General features: G+C 48.4%; 1 protein-coding gene across 2 annotated transcripts in view; it reads right to left on the minus strand.

Annotated features, from left to right (window-relative positions):
- Positions 1–9705: 9705 nt before the first annotated feature.
- GYPC (glycophorin C (Gerbich blood group)) overlaps positions 9706–21634 on the minus strand; it is a 43127-nt gene continuing 31198 nt past the window's right edge. Inside the window, exons 2-3 of one of the 2 annotated variants that reach the window (XM_045869035.3) lie at positions 11272–11328; positions 9706–10414 (exon numbers count right to left, since the gene is read on the minus strand). In XM_045869035.3, coding sequence (XP_045724991.1) covers positions 10218–10414; positions 11272–11328 — 254 coding nt within the window. In that variant the 3' untranslated portion in view covers positions 9706–10217. The remainder of the gene's footprint in view (positions 10415–11271; positions 11329–21634) is intronic. The other variant, XM_054506250.2, reaches the window with a different exon arrangement.

Raw genomic sequence — 21634 nt, forward strand, 5'->3', positions numbered from 1 at the left:
TGGTTTTTAAGTGTGGTGATTAAGTGCATGGGTTGAAGCCTGGGTTCAAATCCTGGCTCTCTGTCATGTCATGCTATGCAATCTGGATGACCTTCCTAATGTCACTGCATCTCAGTTTTCTCACCTATAAAATGGAGTCTTACCTCAAAAAACTATTGTGAAGATTAAATGAGTTAATGGATCATACCTAGTACACACTCAATGATTAGGAAACTTAGAAAGGTTAGTCATAGCTCAGTTCCAATGCATTGTGTTGTATCCAACAAACCCTTACCCCATCTCTCCTTGGTGTCCCCATTTGTTGAGTAAGAGAGTTGGGCTGTATATCCTCATCTGTGCCTTCTAGCAGTAGGAGCCCCCGTTGTCTTCCATTTGCTAGCTTTGTGCCCAGTGCTTCCAAACATGGATGGTATGTTCATGGAATTGTGTGGCTGGGCATTGGTCTAAATCACTTTTCCCATGGCCTTGTTTGTGGTTTAGACAATACTCTTGCACTGTTTCTCTGTTTGGCTCTATAGACTACCCCTTCTGGGGAGATAACCCTCACTAGGGGGATTCATGCAGAAATTGGTAGCCTTGGGGCTCAGGGAGGAGGGTGGGCTGTAGAATACTCTGAATTTTACAGCAAAGCCAATTCTTGGGTGAGGTTCATTTAATTTATACTGCTTTTTTTCTGATTATATATTTTTTGTAGAAGACTTGGAAAAGTACCTGATAGGATGGAAATAGCAGAAAATAATGACTCATACCTATTACTGTTTGCTGCAGAACCTCTGCTTCTCTAGAGGAGCTGAGCTCCTCGGCAATTGCTGGGACTGAGAGGGAGACATCTGGTTTGCAGTTTCTCAGTGTGGACTCATAATGCCACAATGTGGAGCCCTTGACAGGAGATACACAGCAGGATAAGGGAGCCAATGAAGGTGTTATACCCTGAAGGTGAAGAGGGAACAGGCCACAGTGAAACTCTGGTCTCAGCTTCCCAAGGGTGAGGAGTCTCAGAAAAGCTTCCTTGATTCCTGTGGAAACTTCTCTCAATGGTCTTAGCACCCTGAGTGGTTACTGTTAACATGCAGGTGGGCTTTCCAATCTTTTTTGTGCCTTTTTAGCCTGCCTGAGTTTGCACTTGGTATATTGTGTATTTTAATGTTTTTCACTTAACATTATATCACAAGCATTTCCTGAACTTATTAACAATTCTCTGTAACATCATTTTATTGCTTCAGAATATCTAATTGCAAGTCCACATCATAATTTTCTTAACATTCCCCTAATGATAAACACTTCAGCAGTTTTATATTTTCCTTACTGTGAATAGAGCTATTAAGGGACTTTTTAACTGAAATCTGGTCTGCATTTCAGGGTATTTTCTCAGGATAGACTTCTAGAGATAGAATTTCAGGGTCAAAGAATGTGAACATTTATGACATTCTTGGCACACTGCCAAAGGGACTGCTAAGTCTGCCCCCGCCAGCATGTGCCCATTGCACCCTTAGTGGCTTTGGGTAAGCTTCTTTTAGATAAGCTCTGCCTTAATTAATAAAATAAAATGCATATACATATTTCTTTGATTAGTAATTCAGCAGCACATTTTTTCCTCTTAGAATCATTTTCCAATGGCAGGTGATTAATAATAAGTGGGATAAACAAGTTAGAGGACTTCCTTCTACCTCCCTGGGGGGAAGCTGCTGTTAGCTGCCAAGAATTCCAATTCAGCCTGCTGTTGAAACTCTCTAGCTTTTTTATTTTGAAAATCGAACATGTCTTTGTGTGTGGGAGAACCCTCCATATAAGCAACCCAAAACATTTGGCATGGTACCTTTCAACAGGGTATTGAAAACCACAGAGAGATTTGTGGAGGCTTTCCAACCATCACACATTAGCACCTGTCTCAGCACCAGCTAATTCTGACAGCTCCATGAAGAAGGGAAGCTAGGACTTTTCTCCCCTTTTTACTAATGAGGAAATGAAGGCTCAAAGAGGTGAGCCTCCTGACTCTGTTCCATGTCAATTCCCTAGTCTTCTTCAGCTAGTGAAAAGCAACTGCAAGATGCCAACAATTCACTTCAATTGTCAGACCACATCTGGGTCTGGCTCAAGCTGCCGGAGTGAGGTGTAGGGGCGATGGTAAAGCCCAGGCTGGCTCCAGTGGGAGAGAAATGTAATCAATTAACAATACCTGCCAGGGACATAGGGAGTGGGAGGACTTCACAAGTGCCCACTACTGCCCAGGTGCCTAGAATTGCCCAGGTATCAGTATTGTCAGGTGCCTAGTATTGCCCAGGTATCAGTATTACGCAGATGCTGGGATTGCATATTTGCTAGTATGGCATGGGCACTGGTATTTATAAAATATGTGGAGCCCACCCCCTTTGGAGTCTCCAAGATCCCATTTTTCCTCTCTCAGGGAAATTAGAAGGTTTAACATAAGTACACAGATTGGTTTCTGTGACCTTGTCTGGCACATGTTTACTTATTCTGCCTCTTTTCTGTATCATAGTCCTATGTGGGCCAGAATGGGGTTCTGACCTGAGACAGTTTTCAGAGCTCAGCTTTTGTAAAGTAATGAAGTCAGGAATGTCTTCCTTCTTTGCCCTCCTGTCTCTGTCCCACCCTGCACCACACAAACATGCCTCAGCACTCCATTCTGCTCTCCCACCTCCAGGCTCTCTTGCCCTGCATCTCTGGTCAGAGATGGGATGCACAGAGGTTTATGATTCCCTCTGTTTTCCCCATGCCTAGAAGGATGTGTGTGGCAGAGGGCTTTGCAATGCTTCATCCTAAAGAATAAAATTTGAATGGTGAAATTTCTGACTTACTTGGGGTTAAAAGTTTGGGTAGAATGCCTTCCCAGGGGCATCTCAAATGCCATATGGGCAGGATTTAAGAGGTAACCCTTCTGAATCTTTTGTTTTCCCCTCTGAGGTTATAGTCAGGTACTTTTTGTCCCAGAGGAGCTGCAGATGTGACTATAGGATGCTGAAGGCTTTGGTTCATTCTGTGCAGATTTTAGTGACAAAGGCTGATGAACAGTCTACATCCACAAACCCAACAAATCTAGTATGAACTTCCCCTCCAGGGGCTGTAATGTTCTATATGCATGGCATCTCATAACCAGTGCAGAGTCAGGTGAATTCACAATTGTGTCAAAAGAGGATTTTGCTTCCATCCCAAGGGATCTGTTACAAGGTGCTTTCCCCTATTCAGGCCTCAACAATTTCTAGGCCATCTTTCTCCCCAGAGTACACCTCTAATTCATCTTCAACACTGGATGCCAGTGTGATTTGCAAAATGGACATCTGTGCCCCATTCCCTCCTGTAAGTCCCTCCAAGGGCTCTCCACCACCTACAAGGCAACATCCAGGCTCCACAGCATGACAACCCGGCCACTCATTACTTGGTTCTTTGCAGTCTGTGGGTCTAGCCTCATCCTTCATAACTTCTGCAAAGACTACATGTCCCAGGAATCATTTAGAAACACTGGGTTTCTGGACTTACCTTTATTTCTCTGCATTTCTCACCCCTGCACCTGGCTGACTCTTTCAGAACCAGGCTCAGAGTTCCTTCTCCAAGAATGCTTCCCTGGCCTCCCTTAGGCTCTTCAGTATTCTTCTACTGTGGACCCTGTGCAACTTGAGCTGTTTTTTTTTTTTTTTTTTTTTTTTTTTTTTTTTTTAAGATTTTTTATTTATTTATTTGAGAGACAGAAAATGAGAGACAGAGAGCAGGAGAGGGGGGAGGGTCAGAGGGAGAAGCAGACTCCCTGCAGAGCAGGGAGCCCGATGCGGGACTCGATCCCGGAACTCCAGGATCATGACCTGAGCCGAAGGCAGTCGCCTAACCAACTGAGCCACCCAGGCGCCCCGCAACTTGAGCTGTTTTAATACATTTCCTATTGTGATGAGTGTCCTCCAGAGCAGTGGCAGGACCTTGCTCACTCTGTCTCTGGCATTGTGCCTACCACTTGGGATAAACTCAGAGAATATTTGTGGATTGAAAGAAGGTCTGCCACTGCCTAGATGCTGAGGTCTAGATGCTCACCATCACTTTGTCCTAATGTCTCTACTTGTCACCCTTAGAAGACAATGTCTGAGGAACAACAGCTATGAACTAAATGGTCTTCCCCTGGAGGAAGGGGTGGTCTGCCCCTGGGGCATCTAAGGGGGCCCACAGTGTGCTTTATCTTCAGAGAGCTGAATGTGGAACTCTTTCTTATTTTTTGACTTGGAGAGAAAAAGAAGAAGAATTTCAGCTATTTGAAAAATAAAAGGTGGCCAAAGTGTTTGGTTTAAAGTTAAAGCCTGGATGGGGGGTCTGCCTATCTTAAGCATCCTTGGAGATCTATAATGTTGGCAAGAGAGACCTCTTGATCACTGGATGACCTTAGAAATAGAAGCTGGAGAATTTCATCTAGCCTCATTGTCAAGGCTCTAGATTTATGAGTTCACCCATGAACTGAGACATTCCCATAGTGTATACCTCTATTTGTTCCTGTGACAGTAAACCAATAAAACCCAGAAAACCTGTAGCCATATCTCTCAGGGATTAGCAAAGGATGGAGAAAAGTTTTCTCCTTTAAATCCTTCATGTGCCCTAGGAAGCAGAATATGCTTTTACTTGGCTGGTGACAAGGTAAAGATACTTTAATGAGCTCCAAGCCCAGCTACTTAGCACATTGCTAAGGTTTAATGTATGTACACACTTAATCAACAAGTATTGAGCACTCACAGGCACCAGGCACTGTTAGGCAGTGCCTACCTTGTTGGGGGACAATGCTCCATGGGTGTCTCAAATTTCTCACATCTTGTGAGGAGTGAACTGGTTGTTCTGGGCTATCTTTGCAAGGATGTTTGTATAGCAAGCAGCTTTGGACAGTAGAGATCATGCCTTTCTCCAGAGCAGAGGGGCAAGCATGTTTACAACCCATCACAAAGGACTCTGGTTCTCTTAGCTCAGGGCTCTTCTTCTGGAACTCAATGTACCTTGTGGGCAAGTGCCCACTGGGGACCATCCACATTGCCTATGTGGGGCTAGGGGACAAAAAGTGCTGACATAAGTATGCTGATGTGAGCCCTAGCATGCCCTAGCTGTGAGCAATAAAGCCCTCTGTCCTGTGTCTTCTGTCAGCATCCATGGAACTGTTACAGGCTTGGCTTTCACAAGCAGGTAAAATCTTAGCACCCTCATAGTTCTGGACCAACTTATATCCTCATTGAATTTCATATTCAAAATATCCTAAAATTAAAATACTTTCATCTTCGTTTTGTGGATTAGAACTGAAGCAGAGAAGTTAGCTCTTCCTAGGTCACAGAGCTAGCGAGTGCTAGAGGGGAGATTTCTGTTCAGCTCTGTCCAGTTCCAGAACCACATCTTTCCATAACATGTTGGCTTGACTGCAGATACAAAAGTGCCTGTAGTTCTATGTGTGGCCAACCCTTTGGCCCCTAAATCACCTCTGCTACTATAATGATAAAAAAGCTCAAGCAAGGAGTGGAAAACAATTGAGCAGCATCTCCTCCAAAGGAACATAAACAAGATATCATCAGGAGTGGCTTCCACTGAAGAAGTTCTTCTCTGATATTTATATAACAGTTGTCTCTAAGCTCGACCTACTACCCTTTCTTCTGGTGAGCGGATGAGATCCATTTCCCCACAGGCAGGATGGGCTGAGTCATGTGAATTTCAGACAAATCAATGTGTAGCTGGAGTAATGGGCATGCTCCAGGATGACAGATGTCTCCAGCCCCTTGGCAGGGTTCAAAACTTGATAAGCCTCTAGAAGCCCTCTTGTATATTCCACAGTGCATTTTCATCTGTGCCCTGTTTAATCTGATCATTTCCTTATTCTTATGATAGTGACCTGTTTCTCCAGTGGCTCCATATGGTCTGTGGCACAAAGCCCCATTTCTTAGCCTGGGGCCCAAGATCCTCTACAGTCCAACCCTAATCTACAGTGTGGCCAAACCAAGCTTCCCTTCCTGTCTGAAGCCAACCTAATCCATTCCTTAGCTTCGGTGGAACTGGCCTCTCCTTCCATGGTGTCCACAGTTATCAGTATTCCTTCCCTCACAGCATCTGTAACACTTTAGGGCTATATACATTGACATGTTCATCTCCACCAAGCCATGAGCCCTCAAGGCCAGGCCTGCTATATCTAGCTATGCCACCCATATTTGTGGATTGTACCCATGCGCGCGCACACACACACACACACTCTCTCTCTCTCTCTTAGTTTGAAATTTCATCATTAAATACTCTTATTTGGGGGTTAAACACTTTTTAAAAGCACACATCAGCCCAGGAGTAGTACAGATGTTTCACAGATGTTTTGACAGGATGTAACTTACCTGATCATTTTCCTCTTTGCTAAGAATGACCTGGGTGGCAAGATTCGTGGGTGCTAGCACATGAATGAGGTGTGCTCAACCTGAAAGCGCTTGCTATCTTTATCTTGCTAATCATTCTGCAGAGGGCCAACAGTTCAGGATTCCACTTGGTCACTGACTCCCACCACTGAGAGCTGCCTCTATCCCAGGCCAGCCCTCGCCAGGGATGGGGCTGTTGGTGTAAGAGCCCAGGTCATTGCTGGCAGAGGCCTGGCCTGGGTGCTCTGACCCCGGCACTGGGTCATTTCAGGGTCCCTAAGTCCTGGTGCCACCTGTTCCCATGAAGAGCTCTCGCTGATTCACCTCAGCCTGCAGAAGGAAGGAGCTTCCTCTCTCCAGCCTTCTGGTCAGACCGGCCTGGGTTCAAATGCTCCCGTGGCCATTAGAAGCTGTGTGACCTCCAGCCATCACTCCAAGCTTTCTGAGCCTCAGTTGCCACAGGGCTGACGGGTGGATGAGGCCACTGGCCTGTAGACTGTGGTGAGGATAAGAGGAGCACATGCAAAGCAGCTGGCATTGCACACAGTGTGCTAGCTCCCCTTCCCTCTTCTTCCAGCCCCCCTCTCCACTGCCTGCCTTTCCTCTCCACCTCCCTCCTTCCTCCTTAACAGCTTTTGGAGATGTGGTGTGTGCATATTTGTGCACATTTGCCCCCATCCACATTTGTGGCAGACATGCTATGTGGTGACTCTATGCATCGTTCGTTGGGGGAGGGATCAAATATAAAGAAAGTGTGCTCTCTTACCAGATGGAGCACCATTTATTTGCACACCCGTGTATACTAGGTGCCTGTGGGAATGTGTGCATGTGTGTGCTCACTGATGTGGTGCTCTTGCCTCTGCAGTTAGCCTGTGACAGCTCCCTCCTTCTGGGGGCATCTGGATAGTCCACCTTGAATGAGCCAACCTGGCAGCATCCATGTCACCCCTGTGTCTCATTCCGGCTGAGCCTGAGGGTTGGGAGTAGGCCGTGCTTCAGTACAGTTTTCGAGGACATTGGGTGGGGGGCACGGAGGGCAAGGACCAGGGGAAGGAGGGGCCAGTTCTCAGAGAACAGCCAGTACAGGTGGCTCTGGGGCTTCTGCGGAGGGAGTGGGGAGGAGCCATCAGAATCTTCTTCCAGTACAGACACCTGTGGTGGCATCAGGGGGCCAAGGTACCCTGAGTTCATCCTTCCCTGAAGACTTTTTAAAGTAAGACATACCTATGTGTGGGTTCTGGGTGCCTCCTCTATGCCCACTGGGCAGTGATCTGTGCTCACAATCCTTGAAGATGAGGCCACATGCCCACATTTTCTCAAAACCCCGAAGTGATGTCACAACAGGAAGGGATGTTGGTAGTTGTTTAGTTCAGTGTTTCCCAAATGTGTTCCGGGGACTCTTGGCCTACAAGTTTGTAAAAGGTGTTCTGGGAAGAAATGGGGTCTCTGGAAAAATACATTTGAGGAATGCTGCACTCATCCTCCTACCCCCAATACTCCAAGAGTCACTGCACACATTGGAACACTAAGGATGGCTGGAAGCCTTGCACAGCTTTAACTTTGCTTAACACGTCATTTACACATTTATTTGCACAAGGAACACCCTTTTTGTTTGGGCTGTGTATCACCATTTTGCCGGGCTGGTATTTTATAGATCACAGTTTGGGACATACGGATGTAACTAAACCCTTGATTTTATAGATGAGAAGTGGTGGGCCAGCAAACTCGGGTTACTCAGGGGAAGGTCTCACCTTTTGACTATCATCAGCTTCTTTTCTTCTATTTCTTCCCCCACACCCATGACAACCCTATAACTTCCAGCTATTTTGCTTGGTGGCCATTCCTGGCAGAACTTGGCTCCTGCTATTCCCCTAGGGAGAATGATGGGGAACCTTTTTGCTGACTCCCAGGTGTAGATGGTGCAGCCTCAAGAAACCTGAGTCACAAGGAGTTCCTTGCAGCCTGGGCTGCAGTCTTAAACCTGGAAATGCTGGTCTCTGAGTGACTGTGGAGCTGATGGGAGTCTTACAAAGACCCTTACAAAAGAGGATGGTTACTAAGTTTATCTTCTCTCCCTGTTATTAATTTTAAATGACAGTTATTTCTCTTCAGGAAATCTTAAGAAGTGGTGCAATGAGGAACTTTCATTAACCAAGACATATGTACTACATATCTAGCACCAATTATTGACACTGGAAGACTGCCCTGAGCACCTGACACATTTGTTCCTGCCATCAACCCTAAGACTTGGTACCGTATGGGTTCAGAATGAGTCCCTCAGGATGGGCCACTTTGGCATGCAGATTATTTTGAGCTGGAAACAATCAAGGCCCAAAAGGCTCAGGAAGAAACTCTGACCTTCCCCTTAACCGCCTAAAAGAATTGAGACAGAGGACCTACTCTAGGAAGGGAACTATCACCATAGGTAACTACATTATAATATAACCAGAGAAGGTGGACAGGGAGGAGGTTAGCAAAGTTGGTGTTACAATTTCTCTCTGTGTCCCATTGTTCCTGAGGGGCCCAGCAAACATTTGTTTACCAAGCATTTACTCTTTTTCACATTCCTGTGAATGGACCTTCCTTCCCTTCAAAGTCCCAGACCGCTATCCTCTTCTCCTTAGTCAGGATGACCTATATACCTCACTTTGCCTGACTGGTTTTTGGAATCCCGTGTTTATGTGGATTCCCAGGACTTACGAAATTAAGTTTGATTTTTCTAATCTGTTTCATGTCAACTTGATTCTTAGACCAGCTGGAAGGATCTTGAAGAGTAGAATAAAATGTTTCCTCCTCAACACTACCATGGAATCATGTCTACTTGAGGGATGGGAACACTGAAGCCAGAAAGGTCAAGCAAGTTGCCCAAGGTCCCAGGACCAGGAAAGGGGGACCTAGGGCCCAAACCCAGAGGGATGGCACTCTGCAGTCTGTGCTCTAGCCACTGTTATTATGGGAAGGATCAGTTCACTCACGGTTATTTAACAGGTATAATTTTTCTAATATCATGCATTAAAAAAAAATCAATGCTTCAGCCAATGCCTAGGCAGCTGGGACAGCCTATTATTTCTAGAGGAACATTCCACTCTTACATTTGTTTCATGAAGCTGGTGCCTGCACAGGGAAAAAAAGAAACCTGGTCACTGGTCCATCCTTCCCTCAGGGTTCCAGGAGGCTGCACTGTCTATGCTGAGGACAGGCCAATGGGGCTGGAAGTGGATGGTCCCAGCCCCACGCATGCAGACTGTAGTGGAGAACACAAAGTCATACCAGTGAAACGCAAGGCCTGGGTGGTGGTTGTCTTTCCCCAGACAATTACAGTAATGCTGTTTGACTCTGAATGCTTGGTTACATTTCAAATTTATTTCCAATCATTTAGAGCTGGATCAATGGGAGACAAAAGTGCCTTTTAGCTCTGGCACCTGCTGTTCCCCCCAAATGTCAAGGACTGACATTTGATGCCATTATCCCCAGTCAGCTTACAGATGACTCACTTCCTTGCTTCCCCAGCCCTCAGGCCCACCCACCCAGCAAGGACTTTCACACCATGCTGATGACAAACTGCACTGTCCAGGAGAACCCAGACTTTCTTCCTCTGGCAGAGCAAAGGCAGGCCTCCTGGGTGGCCACTGCATCCCCTGGTGCCTGGGACAGGCCTCTCACGGCTCAGTCCCTCCTTCTTCCCTCTCTCTTCCCAGGCTGGCACCTAGTGTTCCCAGGCCAGGTGCGTATCTTGGGATGAGGTGGGTGCTCTCATGGTCTGCCTGGTGGTGCAGATAGCAGGTTGGGGTTGTGGGATGTATCTTCTCTTACGGAGTTGAAGGAGGCATTGGGGGAGGTGAGGCCTGGTGCCCCTCAGATAAAGTACTCCTTTCTGCTGTTGTCACCTGTGTCCTGGAGGGAGGGGTCATCCTGCAGGGCTGCGTCTGCGCTTTCAGCAAACTCTGTACCCTTGGCCTCATTGGTGTGGTATGTGCCCTTGTGCCGGTACATGTAGCGTAGCATGACGATGAGGAGGCAGATCAGGACGATGGCTATAGCGGCGATCACGCCTGCAGGAGGGAAGCAATGCATGGCTCAGTCTGGGGCAGGCATCTGGGCCTGAGGGAGGGGGTCAGGACGCACAGGGCTTGTGTCCGGACAGATACTCTGCTATAACAAACACCAACCCCAGACAGGCTTGCTCATCCTGCCTAGTGTGTGCTCACCCTTATCTGTACCCGTCTGAGTTACCTCTCTCTCCCCTCCTGTTCCCTATCCCTCCACTCAGAGTGGTGCCGACTGAGGCTGGAATAGGATCCCAGAACTGACCCTCACTCAGGGGCGCTCAATCTACTGAGGAAGACAGACCTCTGTGCATGACTTGCAGAATGAACTACATGGGTTTACCTAAAACTGAGGGGTTCATGGGCCTCAGGACTTTCAGTTTTAAAACCAGAACAATCCCAACTGAGAAGTTTCCTGGAGCACAAGTCTTGGTGGTAAAACCAGGAAAGTGCCCAGAAGGCTGGGCCCTGGTGGCTGCCCCCCTGGGCACTACTGGGGGAACAAGACAGGGCCATGGGAAGCCCTTGAGACAGGTTGGGTGGAGTGTGGTTCACTGCTCATCACCTGACCTTAGCTCCAGCATGCTCTCCAGAGGTGAGGGCTGCATGAGTCTGGCAGGGGAGCAGGGATCAGCCAAGCAAATGACTGAAGAGGAAGAGGATTCTGGAGGATGCCATGCAAAGGCATGGGGTGTCAGAAGTCAGTCCTTCATTTCTGTCTGGACTCATGAGTAGTTGGGAGAAGAGGCTTGAAGTCTGAGCAATAGAACCCAGGTCTCTCAGACTCTGGGAGTGATGGCAGGTTCTCTCTCCCCTGGGCATTTCCTCTGACCCTCCTGGCTTGGAGGCCCAGCACAGCTCACCTGCAATGATGGCGATGTTCGCCCCCAACGAGGGGAAAAATGGGCCAGGGTCCAGTTCTGTGAACAGAAGAGAAGAGCCTTAGTGGGGAGAGAAAGTCTTCCCATACTTAGCAGCACCCTGGCCGTGCCTGTACCCCCAGCTCACAGGCGCACAGCTCTTGAATGGGCTGAGTGGACAGGAGGCAGGGTGTGCCTGGACAGGCTTCTGGCTCTGCCTGGCCACTGGCAGGTCTGCGGAGAACGTGTGAACCAGAGTTGAGGCAGCCCCAGTTCTGACATCTCTGCAACCATGCGAGTGGGATGAGGGATGGGCTCCTGCACTGGGCAGACACTGGGTAGACAGGCTCGGTGGTGGCCATGAAAATGGGCAGTGATATGCCTGGTGCCAGCACCACCTGCCTTTGGACCTCAGCTTTTCTCACCATAATGGTAAAAACAGACCATCTGTGAAGTGTCCCGACATGTGGAGGGTCTGTACATGCCAGGTGTTGGTTTAGTTGCCTTTGACCCATCACATCATGTGGTCTTTGATACCCCGTTCCATGAGGTGTGTGGTATCACTAGCTCATTTCACAGGTGCGACACTGAGTGTCAGAAAGTGACGTGCCCAGGGTCACACAGCTCGCTCAATGGTGGCCCGGACTTAGCTCAGACTCTCACCTCTGGGGTGCACTTTCTCTTTTCTCTCTTGAAGATGCCCCTCCCAGAGGGCTCCTGTCTGGAGGCTCCTCCCCGAGTCCCTCTGGGGTCTCTGATCAGCTCTTCTGTGGGAAGGGCCGCCCTCGGGCGCTACGGATTTACTGAGTGCATTTCTCGGAAGTGCTATGGTCTGGCCACAGGGCTAGCATCACAAGGAACCTGCACATCACCTCCAGCGGCTGCACAGAGTGCCTCCTCTCTCCTCTGGGAGACGAGTGAGAGGAAGGATTTATTAGACCACAGAAATATCAGTGTTAACATGGAAATCCCATGTTCCCATTACAACGGCTATGCACATTAAAACAGAGAAGGCTACTTCATTATAGGCCTTTCTGCTCAGATAATCACTTTAATCATGGTGAGATGAGGTCATTCTCCCCACTGACAGCTTCCAGATGCCTTTTTCTGATAAGAAACCAGTGATGGTGTCAGGAAGGAAAGTGTGGGGAGCCAAGCAAAGGCTCCAGGCTGGAGACAGAGGAGGAGAAGAACCAGCCTGGAGCCTGGAGGTGGGGAAGAGGTTAAAAGAAGTCCTCAGGCCTGCAAAGAGACTGAGTGGGCACACAGCAGGAGTCAGGGTAGGGGTGGGAGGGAAGGCAGTAGGAGCAGTGGGGTCAGCTTCTAAGTGCTTCACTGCAGTGAGAACGGAGGCTGGCGGGGCAGGAAGTTCAAGTGGCATCGGACTCCAGGGTGGACAAGAGCTACCTAGAATTTAGCACCTTCTCCACAGTAGGTACTCGATAAACATTTACTGAATAATACTGCATAAATAAATGCATGTGTGTGTGTATACACACCTACATGAGTGGATTCAGACACCGGCATTGTAGACCTTCCTCAATCACAAAGCACCGAGTGCTTCAGTAAGAATGAAGAGTGGCCCCTTCCTTAAGTCCATGTGGATGGTCACAGAAGTTCAAATATCCCAGATTGCCACCTGGAATATTCCAGGTGAACACCAGCATTTCTTATGCCAGTTAGTCCAACCCAGTCAGGGTTAGAAGGGACTGCTGTTACCTTTTCTTTTAAAAACGATTCACAATTGTGTACCATGTGCCTGGTACTGTCCTCAGCATTTACCAGGTTTTAACTCATGTAGCCCCCAGGGCGGTCCCATTCGGAAGCAGTGATTATTATTCCCATCGTACAGATTTGGAAGCTGAGTCCCAGAAAAGTGTTACTGTTTTCCCTGGATCATATAGCTAAAAGAGAGTCAGGAGTCCACCAGCTCAGGCCGAGGCCACCCAGAGTCAGTGTGCTTAACTCTTCAGTCACCGCCCAGTGGGAAGTCTGGGTTGGCTGCTTAAAAACTAGATGAGGTATTTGGCTTGAACCCCTTGGGGTGAATTTCTTAGCTTGTGTTTGGGACCCTGTACCCAAATCTATATACTGGAACACTGGAAGCCCTCCTGGCAGGCCAGCAGACTACAGAGCAGGAGGGACCTCTGGCCTCTGAGGGGTCACCAGTTGAGCCCCTAGCAACGCTCCCTCTGAACTCACACACACTCAGGAGAATGGTGGGCAGGGATGCTTGATCTCCATGCCCCACCCCTCCAGGTGTGTGGAGCTGAATTGGCACACTGTGAGTGCCCCCAGGGTGGTGACACTTCAGCATGATGGGAACGGCCACAGAGGTCAGAACTGGCACAGAGGAGGAAGCTCAGGCCTGTCTGGGAAGATGGGGATGGCATAAGAAGTGGTTCTCAAAGTATGGTCCTGGGACCAGCAGCCTTTCCTAGGAGTCTGCTAGAAAGGCAAATTCTTGGGCCCCATCTCAGACCTGCTGAATCAGAAACATGGGCTGGGGGCCTGCAATCTGTGGTAACAGGCCTCTAGGTGGTTCTGATGATTGTTCTGTGTTGAGAACTGCTGGTGTATGAGAAAGTTCCCAGAGGGAAGTCATTAGGATTGGCCCTTGAAGGATGAATGAGAGTTTGCTGCACAGACAGGAGTGTAAGCATTCCAAGCAGAGAGCTCAGCACCCACAACAATGCTCACCTCTCCCTAGCTCTTACTTTCTCCCTGAATATCTGCTCACCATTCATGGCACTGAGGCTCCTGAAGCCTGTGTTTTGACCTCTCACCTCTGGAGATGGTGGGGTGAGGACCCTCATCGGTTATACTCCCTTGTCCTGCTTCCCTTTAGCCAGCAGCAATGATAGGGGATATTTGGAAAGGCTAGCTGGAGTGAGCTCCATCCCTCCCAGGAAGTTGACGGGTTAGTGTGCAAGCAGATTGGGACCCTGGAATGAAAACCCACCCCTACCTAGCCGGGGTTGAAGAGTTGAGTATGATTGGAGTTAGCATCATTCTGAGCTCAAGAACTGGGGTAGAGGGATTGATGGGCAGCCTTAGGGGGTGCATTTATGGCAGAGCAAGGTATTATTTATGGCTAGGTGTGGGTCTGAGATCAGAAATAAGCCACTGTATAGCCCTCAGGTTGGACAGGCATGGGAGGCCTCAACCCTTTTGTAGAGATCCAAGGTACCCTGTGATTTTCCTTCTTGGCTCCCCTCAAGATTGCAACACCCCCACCACAGAGAAAGCTCTACAAGCTCCAGAACCATGTTAGCCCTGGTCACAGCTCTATGCCCAACATTCGACTATGCGCCTGGCACCCAAGGACCGTTGTTGAATGGTATTTGAATGCCTGGTCCCTTTGGGCGAACTGAGAATCAGACTGTACTTTGCACTGTCCACCTCGTGAAGACAGTTTTTGGTTCAAGTCTTGGCATGAAATTGCACAGCAGTTATTCAGCAAAATATTTAATATTGACTGGCTTTACTTTCTTTGTATGTAAAACAAGTTTAACAGTATCCTCCCTGTGGTAGGGATTAGAAATGACATACCCACACATGATAAATATTTTATATATGTTATGTAGACAGTACCTACATGGCACATAGCTCAGAATAGGTGTTTACTGAGTTGTCACCACTATTTTTTTTTTTTTTAAGAAAGGCAGACTGCCACATATGGTACCTCATTTGGATGTAGCTGGAGTCTTGGAAGCTTGACCACCCCATGTTCTCCTAAAAATGGTCCTAAGTACTAGTAGGGGAATGCAGCTACTCGTATACCCTTGACCAAAGAATGGTCCTCCTCTATCAGGGAAGGCCGTTCTCTTCTACCGAGGGTGTGGCTTTGGGAGGGACGCACATGGAGCCATGAGGGAAGAAGGGGACACCCGCCTCGATAGCCAGATCCACCGAATCAACCCTGGCGATCAGTGGGGTGACAGATGTCACAGCCAGATCGCCCTCACATCCTGTCACCACTAGTTTGATCTCATTCTTTTTTTTTTTTTTTTTTTAAGATTTTATTTATTTATTTGAGAGAGAGAATGAGAGAGAGAGAGAGCACATGAGAGGGGGGAGGGGCAGAGGGAGAAGCAGACTCCCCGCTGAGCAGGGAGCCCCAATTTGATCTCATTCTTATTATTACTCTGGTTTGCACATAATTCAGTGCCAGCCACCTAAACGACCTGCTAACAGATGTTGTGAGTCCAGGCAGAGGATGGATGCTGGTCATGGATTCCCAGCACAGTCTTGGCTGACAGTAAATCAACATCTGGGTGCTGAGTGTCTCTGAGTTCCCAGCATTACTGTAGGGAAAGAGGAAGTTCCAGGAAACAGAGAATGAGTCTCTAACCTCAGGGGGCTTATGGTTTCCCTGGGAGATGTGACTGTGACACGCAACTTATTTAGGGCAGTGTTTGTCAAACAGTAAATCCCAGCCCACTGGTGGGTCCTAACTAGAGGGGAGGGAGAGGGAAAGAAGAAGAGGGAGAGAGAGGGGGAGAGAGAGAGAGGGAGTGGGAGAGAGAGAGAGAGAGGTGTTCAGAAACCATCAGGCCCTAACAAAGGCAGCCAGGGTAAATAATATTTGGTGGGGCTTTGATTTCATTTGTGCACACACACCAAAAGCATTTACCATACTGTTTGGAGGCCATGGCTTAAGCCACAAGACTATAAGGGGGAGTAAAACAAATCCCTAGTCCTGCAGTGTTGAGTTCAAGGAAGCCCAACTACGAGCAGGCAGATGGCAAAGAAAGCACGGCTTCACTCTGACAAAAGCTGGTATGGGTCATGGCGGTAAGGTGGCCATGTTGTGTGACAGCTCTGAGCTTCGGAACCCTCACCACAAGGCTAGGGCCTGGGCTATGAGCCAGGTGCAGGGATAACAGATGCTTCCTGTGAGCTGAGCTGATGACTCTCCAGAGGGAGAGGAAAGGGAAGGGCTGTTACTGCCCCAAACTCCTGTTCAGGGAAGCTCCCTTCCCACAGGGGCAGGGGTGGGATGGTGGGTGGGAGGAATGCTCCCTGATTCTGGAGATGAGGCCACATAGCCTGGGGGTTCAGCCTTGTGAGCCTCTGGAGGAGAAGAAGCACTCTGCAGGTTCTCTGTACATTTACTAGGCACAGGCACTGGGCAAAGTTTCTGTGGAAGCTCCCTCATTAATCCTGCAGCAAGCCTGCAAAAGGGAAGTTTCTTCCTTCCTTTAAGTTACAGATAATGCAATGCATGCCCAAAGAGGTCAAATAACGTGTCAAAATCTCACCGCCAAAAAAGGGCAGAACTTGTGTTCAAACCAAGGATAACTTAGCACCAGAGTGTGTGCCTTCCAAAGTGCTGGGAATGGCTTTTCTCCTGTGCAGTCTGCAACCTGTCTGTGGCCACACACCTGCTGATTCTACATACAGTCCACCAGGTGGCCGGCCGTCTGTCCTCCAGTCACAGGCAGCAGGGCACACAAGGGCTCCCCCTCGTTGAAGGTGACATTCCCAGTTCCACTGGCAGCTTGGGCACAGCCAACAGGACCCAGGACTTTAGCAGCAGCTGGACCCTGGGGGTTCTCAGATTTTGACAGAGAGCAGTGGTCAGGCGCTGGCCCCAGAGACACAGGTCGACCCTCTGTGGCCACCAAGAACCTCCCTTCTTCTGTGTTTTCTGATGAAGCTGTCCAGCAGTTCTCTCCTTTCCTGCAAGGTTTTGTTGTCTTTACACCTCTTGCCCACCTCTACTGGTTTTTCCTTGTGCCTTGGGAGTTATGGAGGAAGAGCCTGTTCCCTGCTTCCCATGTCCACTTGGGCCAGCAAAGGGGCAAGAATTCTGGCCAGGGCAGAGGCCTCTGGGGGATTGAGTTCCTTTGAGTCAAGAGGGAGGATGCCTTTGAATCAGGAGGCCTAAGTATGGTGGGAAGAGGAGAATTATTTCAGCTTTAAAACCATGAAGGAGAATAGGGGTTTGTCGTGGAGTCCTTGGAGAGTTCTCGCCATGACAACCACGTCGATGACAGCAATGCAGAGGTGTCCACACCATTGCCTGACAATTTGCCAAGCTCTGGCCACTCACCCAGAGCATTCTATTTCAAAGAAACTACAGATCTGGTTAGAAAAGTCACTCTCCCACAGCCATGACTTTGGGTGAGTCTGATTTGGGTTCAGGAGGAGGACAGCTATTGGGGGAGGGACAGGAAACTTCGTGGCCATAGAAAGTGCTCTTTAGCTCCCACTGGAGTTTCTTCTTCCTGTGCTAGATTCTTGCCTCCAAGTTCTTATGCAGGTCAAGCAGAAAGCAGTTGACAAGTGACGTTTATTAACTGACTTTTCTTTTTTTGGTAGGAAGAAGGTCAACCACGTTTCCGTTTCTTTGATGGTTTGTTGTTATCACACCCTGAAAGGATATAGCATTTAAGCTACAGCTAGGGAAGAATTGGTCTCAGGATAGTAGTCCTACACAATAATAAATGGATAGCTTATTATTCACTGTCTATCCATCTCTCTTGCAAGCCAGCGATATTGGCTGAGCAGGTAGCATTACCCAGCCCCAGGGATGTGGAGAGGATGCGGTGTGCCCCTAGGGAGCTTATGACTTGGTGGAGGAGATTTAACATATTTATGGGAAAAGAGACTGCCAACACTGTCTGTGTGGTAAAGTGTCAAAATGAGCGATAAAGATATGCCCAGGGGTGTTGCAGAGGGGACTCACCCATCAGACTCAGCCCCAGGACTCCCAGGTTCTCTGACAGTGAGGATGCTCATGATTTTGTTTGTTCTTTCTGTCCTCAGCAACATTTCTCTAGCACCTACTATTTTGCAGCGATGTGCTCTCTGCTTAAGCCAGGGCCCTTACCTTTAAAGGAGCTTACTGTGTAACAGAGACAAATGCACGTGGGTAGTTCTCTGATGTTCTTAGAAAGGGGTTCCTGGAGGAAGAGGGGGCCCCCAAGACTGACCTACTGAGATGGTGGGGTGGGGAATGCCAGCATGGAGAACTGGGTGCAGTGGTGAGAGGACATGGGGGGCAAGTCCGTAGCAGAGTGGTCATGACTTCTGGGTGGGGCAGGAGGACCTCTTCATGAGCCTGACTGCTGTGGTGCCTGGTCATCATTTGTCGGATACAAGGCCCTATGAGATAGGACTACACCTGTGCTGGAGGGCAGAACTTCTCAGGCAAGTTAGCTCACCTCTTGGAGCTTCCTTTTACTTCCTTTTACTGTAAAGTAGAGAGCAAAACCTCCTCCTGAGGGGTTAGCAGGGGCTGATGGCTAGGGCATGGGTTCTCAATCTGAGTGTTCATCAGGATTTCCCGGGGGATTTGTGACACCGCAGATCACTGCACCCACCTCAGATTCTGACTCAGCACACCAAGAGTGGGCCTGAGAATTTGCATTGCTAATTACGTTCCCAGGTGCTGCTGATGCTGCTGGTCCAGGAGCCTGTCTTTGAGAACCACTGAGCTCATGACAGTGAGTGGCTTATAGATCACACGCTCAGTTCCAAAGCTATCACACACCTCCTCTTTGCAAGGAGGTGATATAAGGCTTCAGTAAATGGAAGTTGTGGGGGGATGGTCCTTTCTTAGCAATGAAAATAAGAAGTCACACCCCCAGCTGCCCTGGCCACAACTCTGAGCTCAGCGTCCTTTCTTTCAGGAGCCAGCTGATGTAGTTTCAGACCTGGCATAGTGGTTACTGTGAGAATTTGTCACCTGCGCTGGCTCCCTTGGCTGCCCCCATGACTGGAGCTGGGTGAGAGGACAGAGGGCCCTGTGCCAGCATCTGGTAGGTGCACTTGGCCTCTGATCAACACCTGATCAGGAGACTGTAGTCTCCTTTGCCTTGTTCTTTGGAAACTTTGAAAGTCTCAGCTGCCCCTTGGGTGTCCATTTGCATGCTGAGTGCCTGCAGTGAGACCTCGGGAAGGACAAACAACCTCTGTTGATTTATTTCAGTATCCCTGGGCTCTGATGATGCAGCAGGGAAGTGGTTCTCCAAAGAAAGGTGTCTGGGGAACCAAAGTGGCAAAGGGAATGGATGCTTAGGGATATTTTGAGAAGCCAAGAGGGGACAGTGTATCCCAATCAGCGTTTGCTTGGTGTCCTAGCTCTGAGCTCCAGCAGAAGTGACTGGAGCACAGAAGGCCTTGGATACACTTATTCCTGCCTCAGCTCCATCCAGACTGGGGGACAGTGAGGGCGCAGGAAGCCTCCGCCTGCCAGGCTCACAGCTGGGTGCCTGCTTACCGGCTTACCTGTGCATATTGGCTGTGTCAGCCAGCTCAGGAGTGAACAGGTGAAGGAGTGAGGTCCAGAGCAAGGGGCAGTCCCGCAGCACGTCTGAGCTCCTGCCTAGACCACACCTGGACCATCCTGGGGAGTGCTGTGGACTTTCTAACCTCAGCTTCCTCACATGTGAAATGTGATGGCACAGCTACGTAGGCTCCTTGTGAGGTGGTGTGTGATGAGCCCCTGGGGCAGTGGCCAGCACAGGTTGGCTGTTGGATTATCACCATTGTCACCATTATCACCGTTGCCAACAACTTCAAAATAGCCTCCAAGTGAGATTTTAAAAAACGGCCACCTTTAATTCTCTCGTACACTGTTTGGCAAATGTGTCACCCTGAGAATTAAAAATTCCATGTCTAGTAATTGATCCTAGTGAAATAATCTGAAAAAGAAACAAAAATTCATGCTTAGGAAAGTATACTGCAATTTGGTTTAAAATGGAAAATAAAAGAGAGAGAACAATCTAAATGTTCCACATTAGGGAATTGGTTATGTAAATTTTGATATGCTTATATGATAGAATATTATGCAGTTATTGAAGTGATGCATGGAAATCCTTAGTGACAGGAGGAAATGCTTACAGTATGATTTAAGGGGAAAAAAACAGGATCCTGTAAATATAAATTACATTAAATATTTAAAAAAAACTATGAAAAAGGAATCAAAGGAAATAGCATGTTGGGGTAGTGGCTTTTGGCTGGTGGGTGGGGATTAGGGGTGGAATTATTTTCTCCTAACATACAGTTTTCTGCACTTTCCAAATCATCTATGATAAACATGTTACTTTTAAGGTCAAGAAATGGGAGTGAATCTTCAGAACTGGCTATCATCACAGAATCTTCAAAGCCTCAGACTATAAGGTCCACAAAGTTCCCTCTAACTCCCCCCACCTGCCTGCCCCGCCCCACACCCCATGGGGTGTCTGCATGCCTCTGCAGTGTTCCCACAAAAGCCACAATAAGTCGTCACTGGACAGTGGGACTATGGCTGTACTTTCTCAAAGATCTGAGTCCTGTGTTCACATACCCTTTGCCCGACTTGGTAGACATTTTCCCTTCCAATAAAGAGGTGCACACTGGGGAAAACTGCAAGTGCATTCAATGACCCCAGCTCATCTTGCTTTTTCCCTGGGCTGCAGATGTGGATGGGGGAGTTCCAGATGTGGCTTGAGCCCCAAAGTCCTCACAGACACCCTTGTTTCTGCAGGTGGAAACAAAGGCAAGCTCCAGCCCTCTCAGGGAATGAGTCAGAGCCTGGATATGAGAAATCCTGCAGCTGCTAGACCACAGGTTTTGCTCGTGTCTGAAGGAGTGAGATCCAGAGCAAGGGGCAGTCCTGCAGTGTGCCCGAGCTCCTGCCTAGACCAACCTGGACTGTCCTGGGGAGTTCTGTGGCCTTTCTAACCTCAGCTTCCTCACATGTGAAATGTGATGGCACAGCTACATAGATCCTGCAAAGCTTCTTCATAGAAGCTGCATAGCTTCTCTCGAGTCACTGTGGGTGTTCTACTCAGCTGGCCTTGCAAGGCTCCCTGGATTTGAGTACTTTCCTAAAGACACTGGAAGGGTCTCTCTCACTTCCTAGACTGGTTGAGAGTCCTCTGGGCAGGATTCTTTGAAGGGAGGCCTCGGTTGTCCCTCTAATTTCAGTCTCAGGGAAAGGGACCTTATAATGGAAATGCACAGACTCAGTTTCCCCTCTTGGCCTCCTCTTTCCTCCATCTCTTCTTTTTTTCCTTATCCCCGTGGCCATCTTCCGTCACTTCATGTTCATCCATATCTCTTGCTTCTCTTTTTCAAGTACAGCGAATCTTCCATCAGTGATATAACCCCTACATTTTTGGAGTCTGTATTTATTCTTGTATTTATAAAGAAGTAGTGGGGTTTAGCGTCTGGAAGCAATGACTTCTAGTTTGACTTGCAGAGAGGTACACTTAGCTGTGTGGGTGTCAGAAAGCTCAATCGGGGAAGATCCTTGTAGTCCCTGAAAGCCAACCATTGTAACCTCAGGAGAGTTGGGATTGCACCTCAAGGTCACAGAATGTCTCGTCTTTCAAAATGTCTGTGGGGAGGGTGTTGGGGGAGTTAATATCAT

Source organism: Mirounga angustirostris, unplaced genomic scaffold (assembly GCF_029215605.1).
Source record: "Mirounga angustirostris isolate CCGP_5_RB_7025 unplaced genomic scaffold, mMirAng1.0.hap1 SCAF_3, whole genome shotgun sequence".
NCBI lineage: Eukaryota > Metazoa > Chordata > Mammalia > Carnivora > Phocidae > Mirounga > Mirounga angustirostris.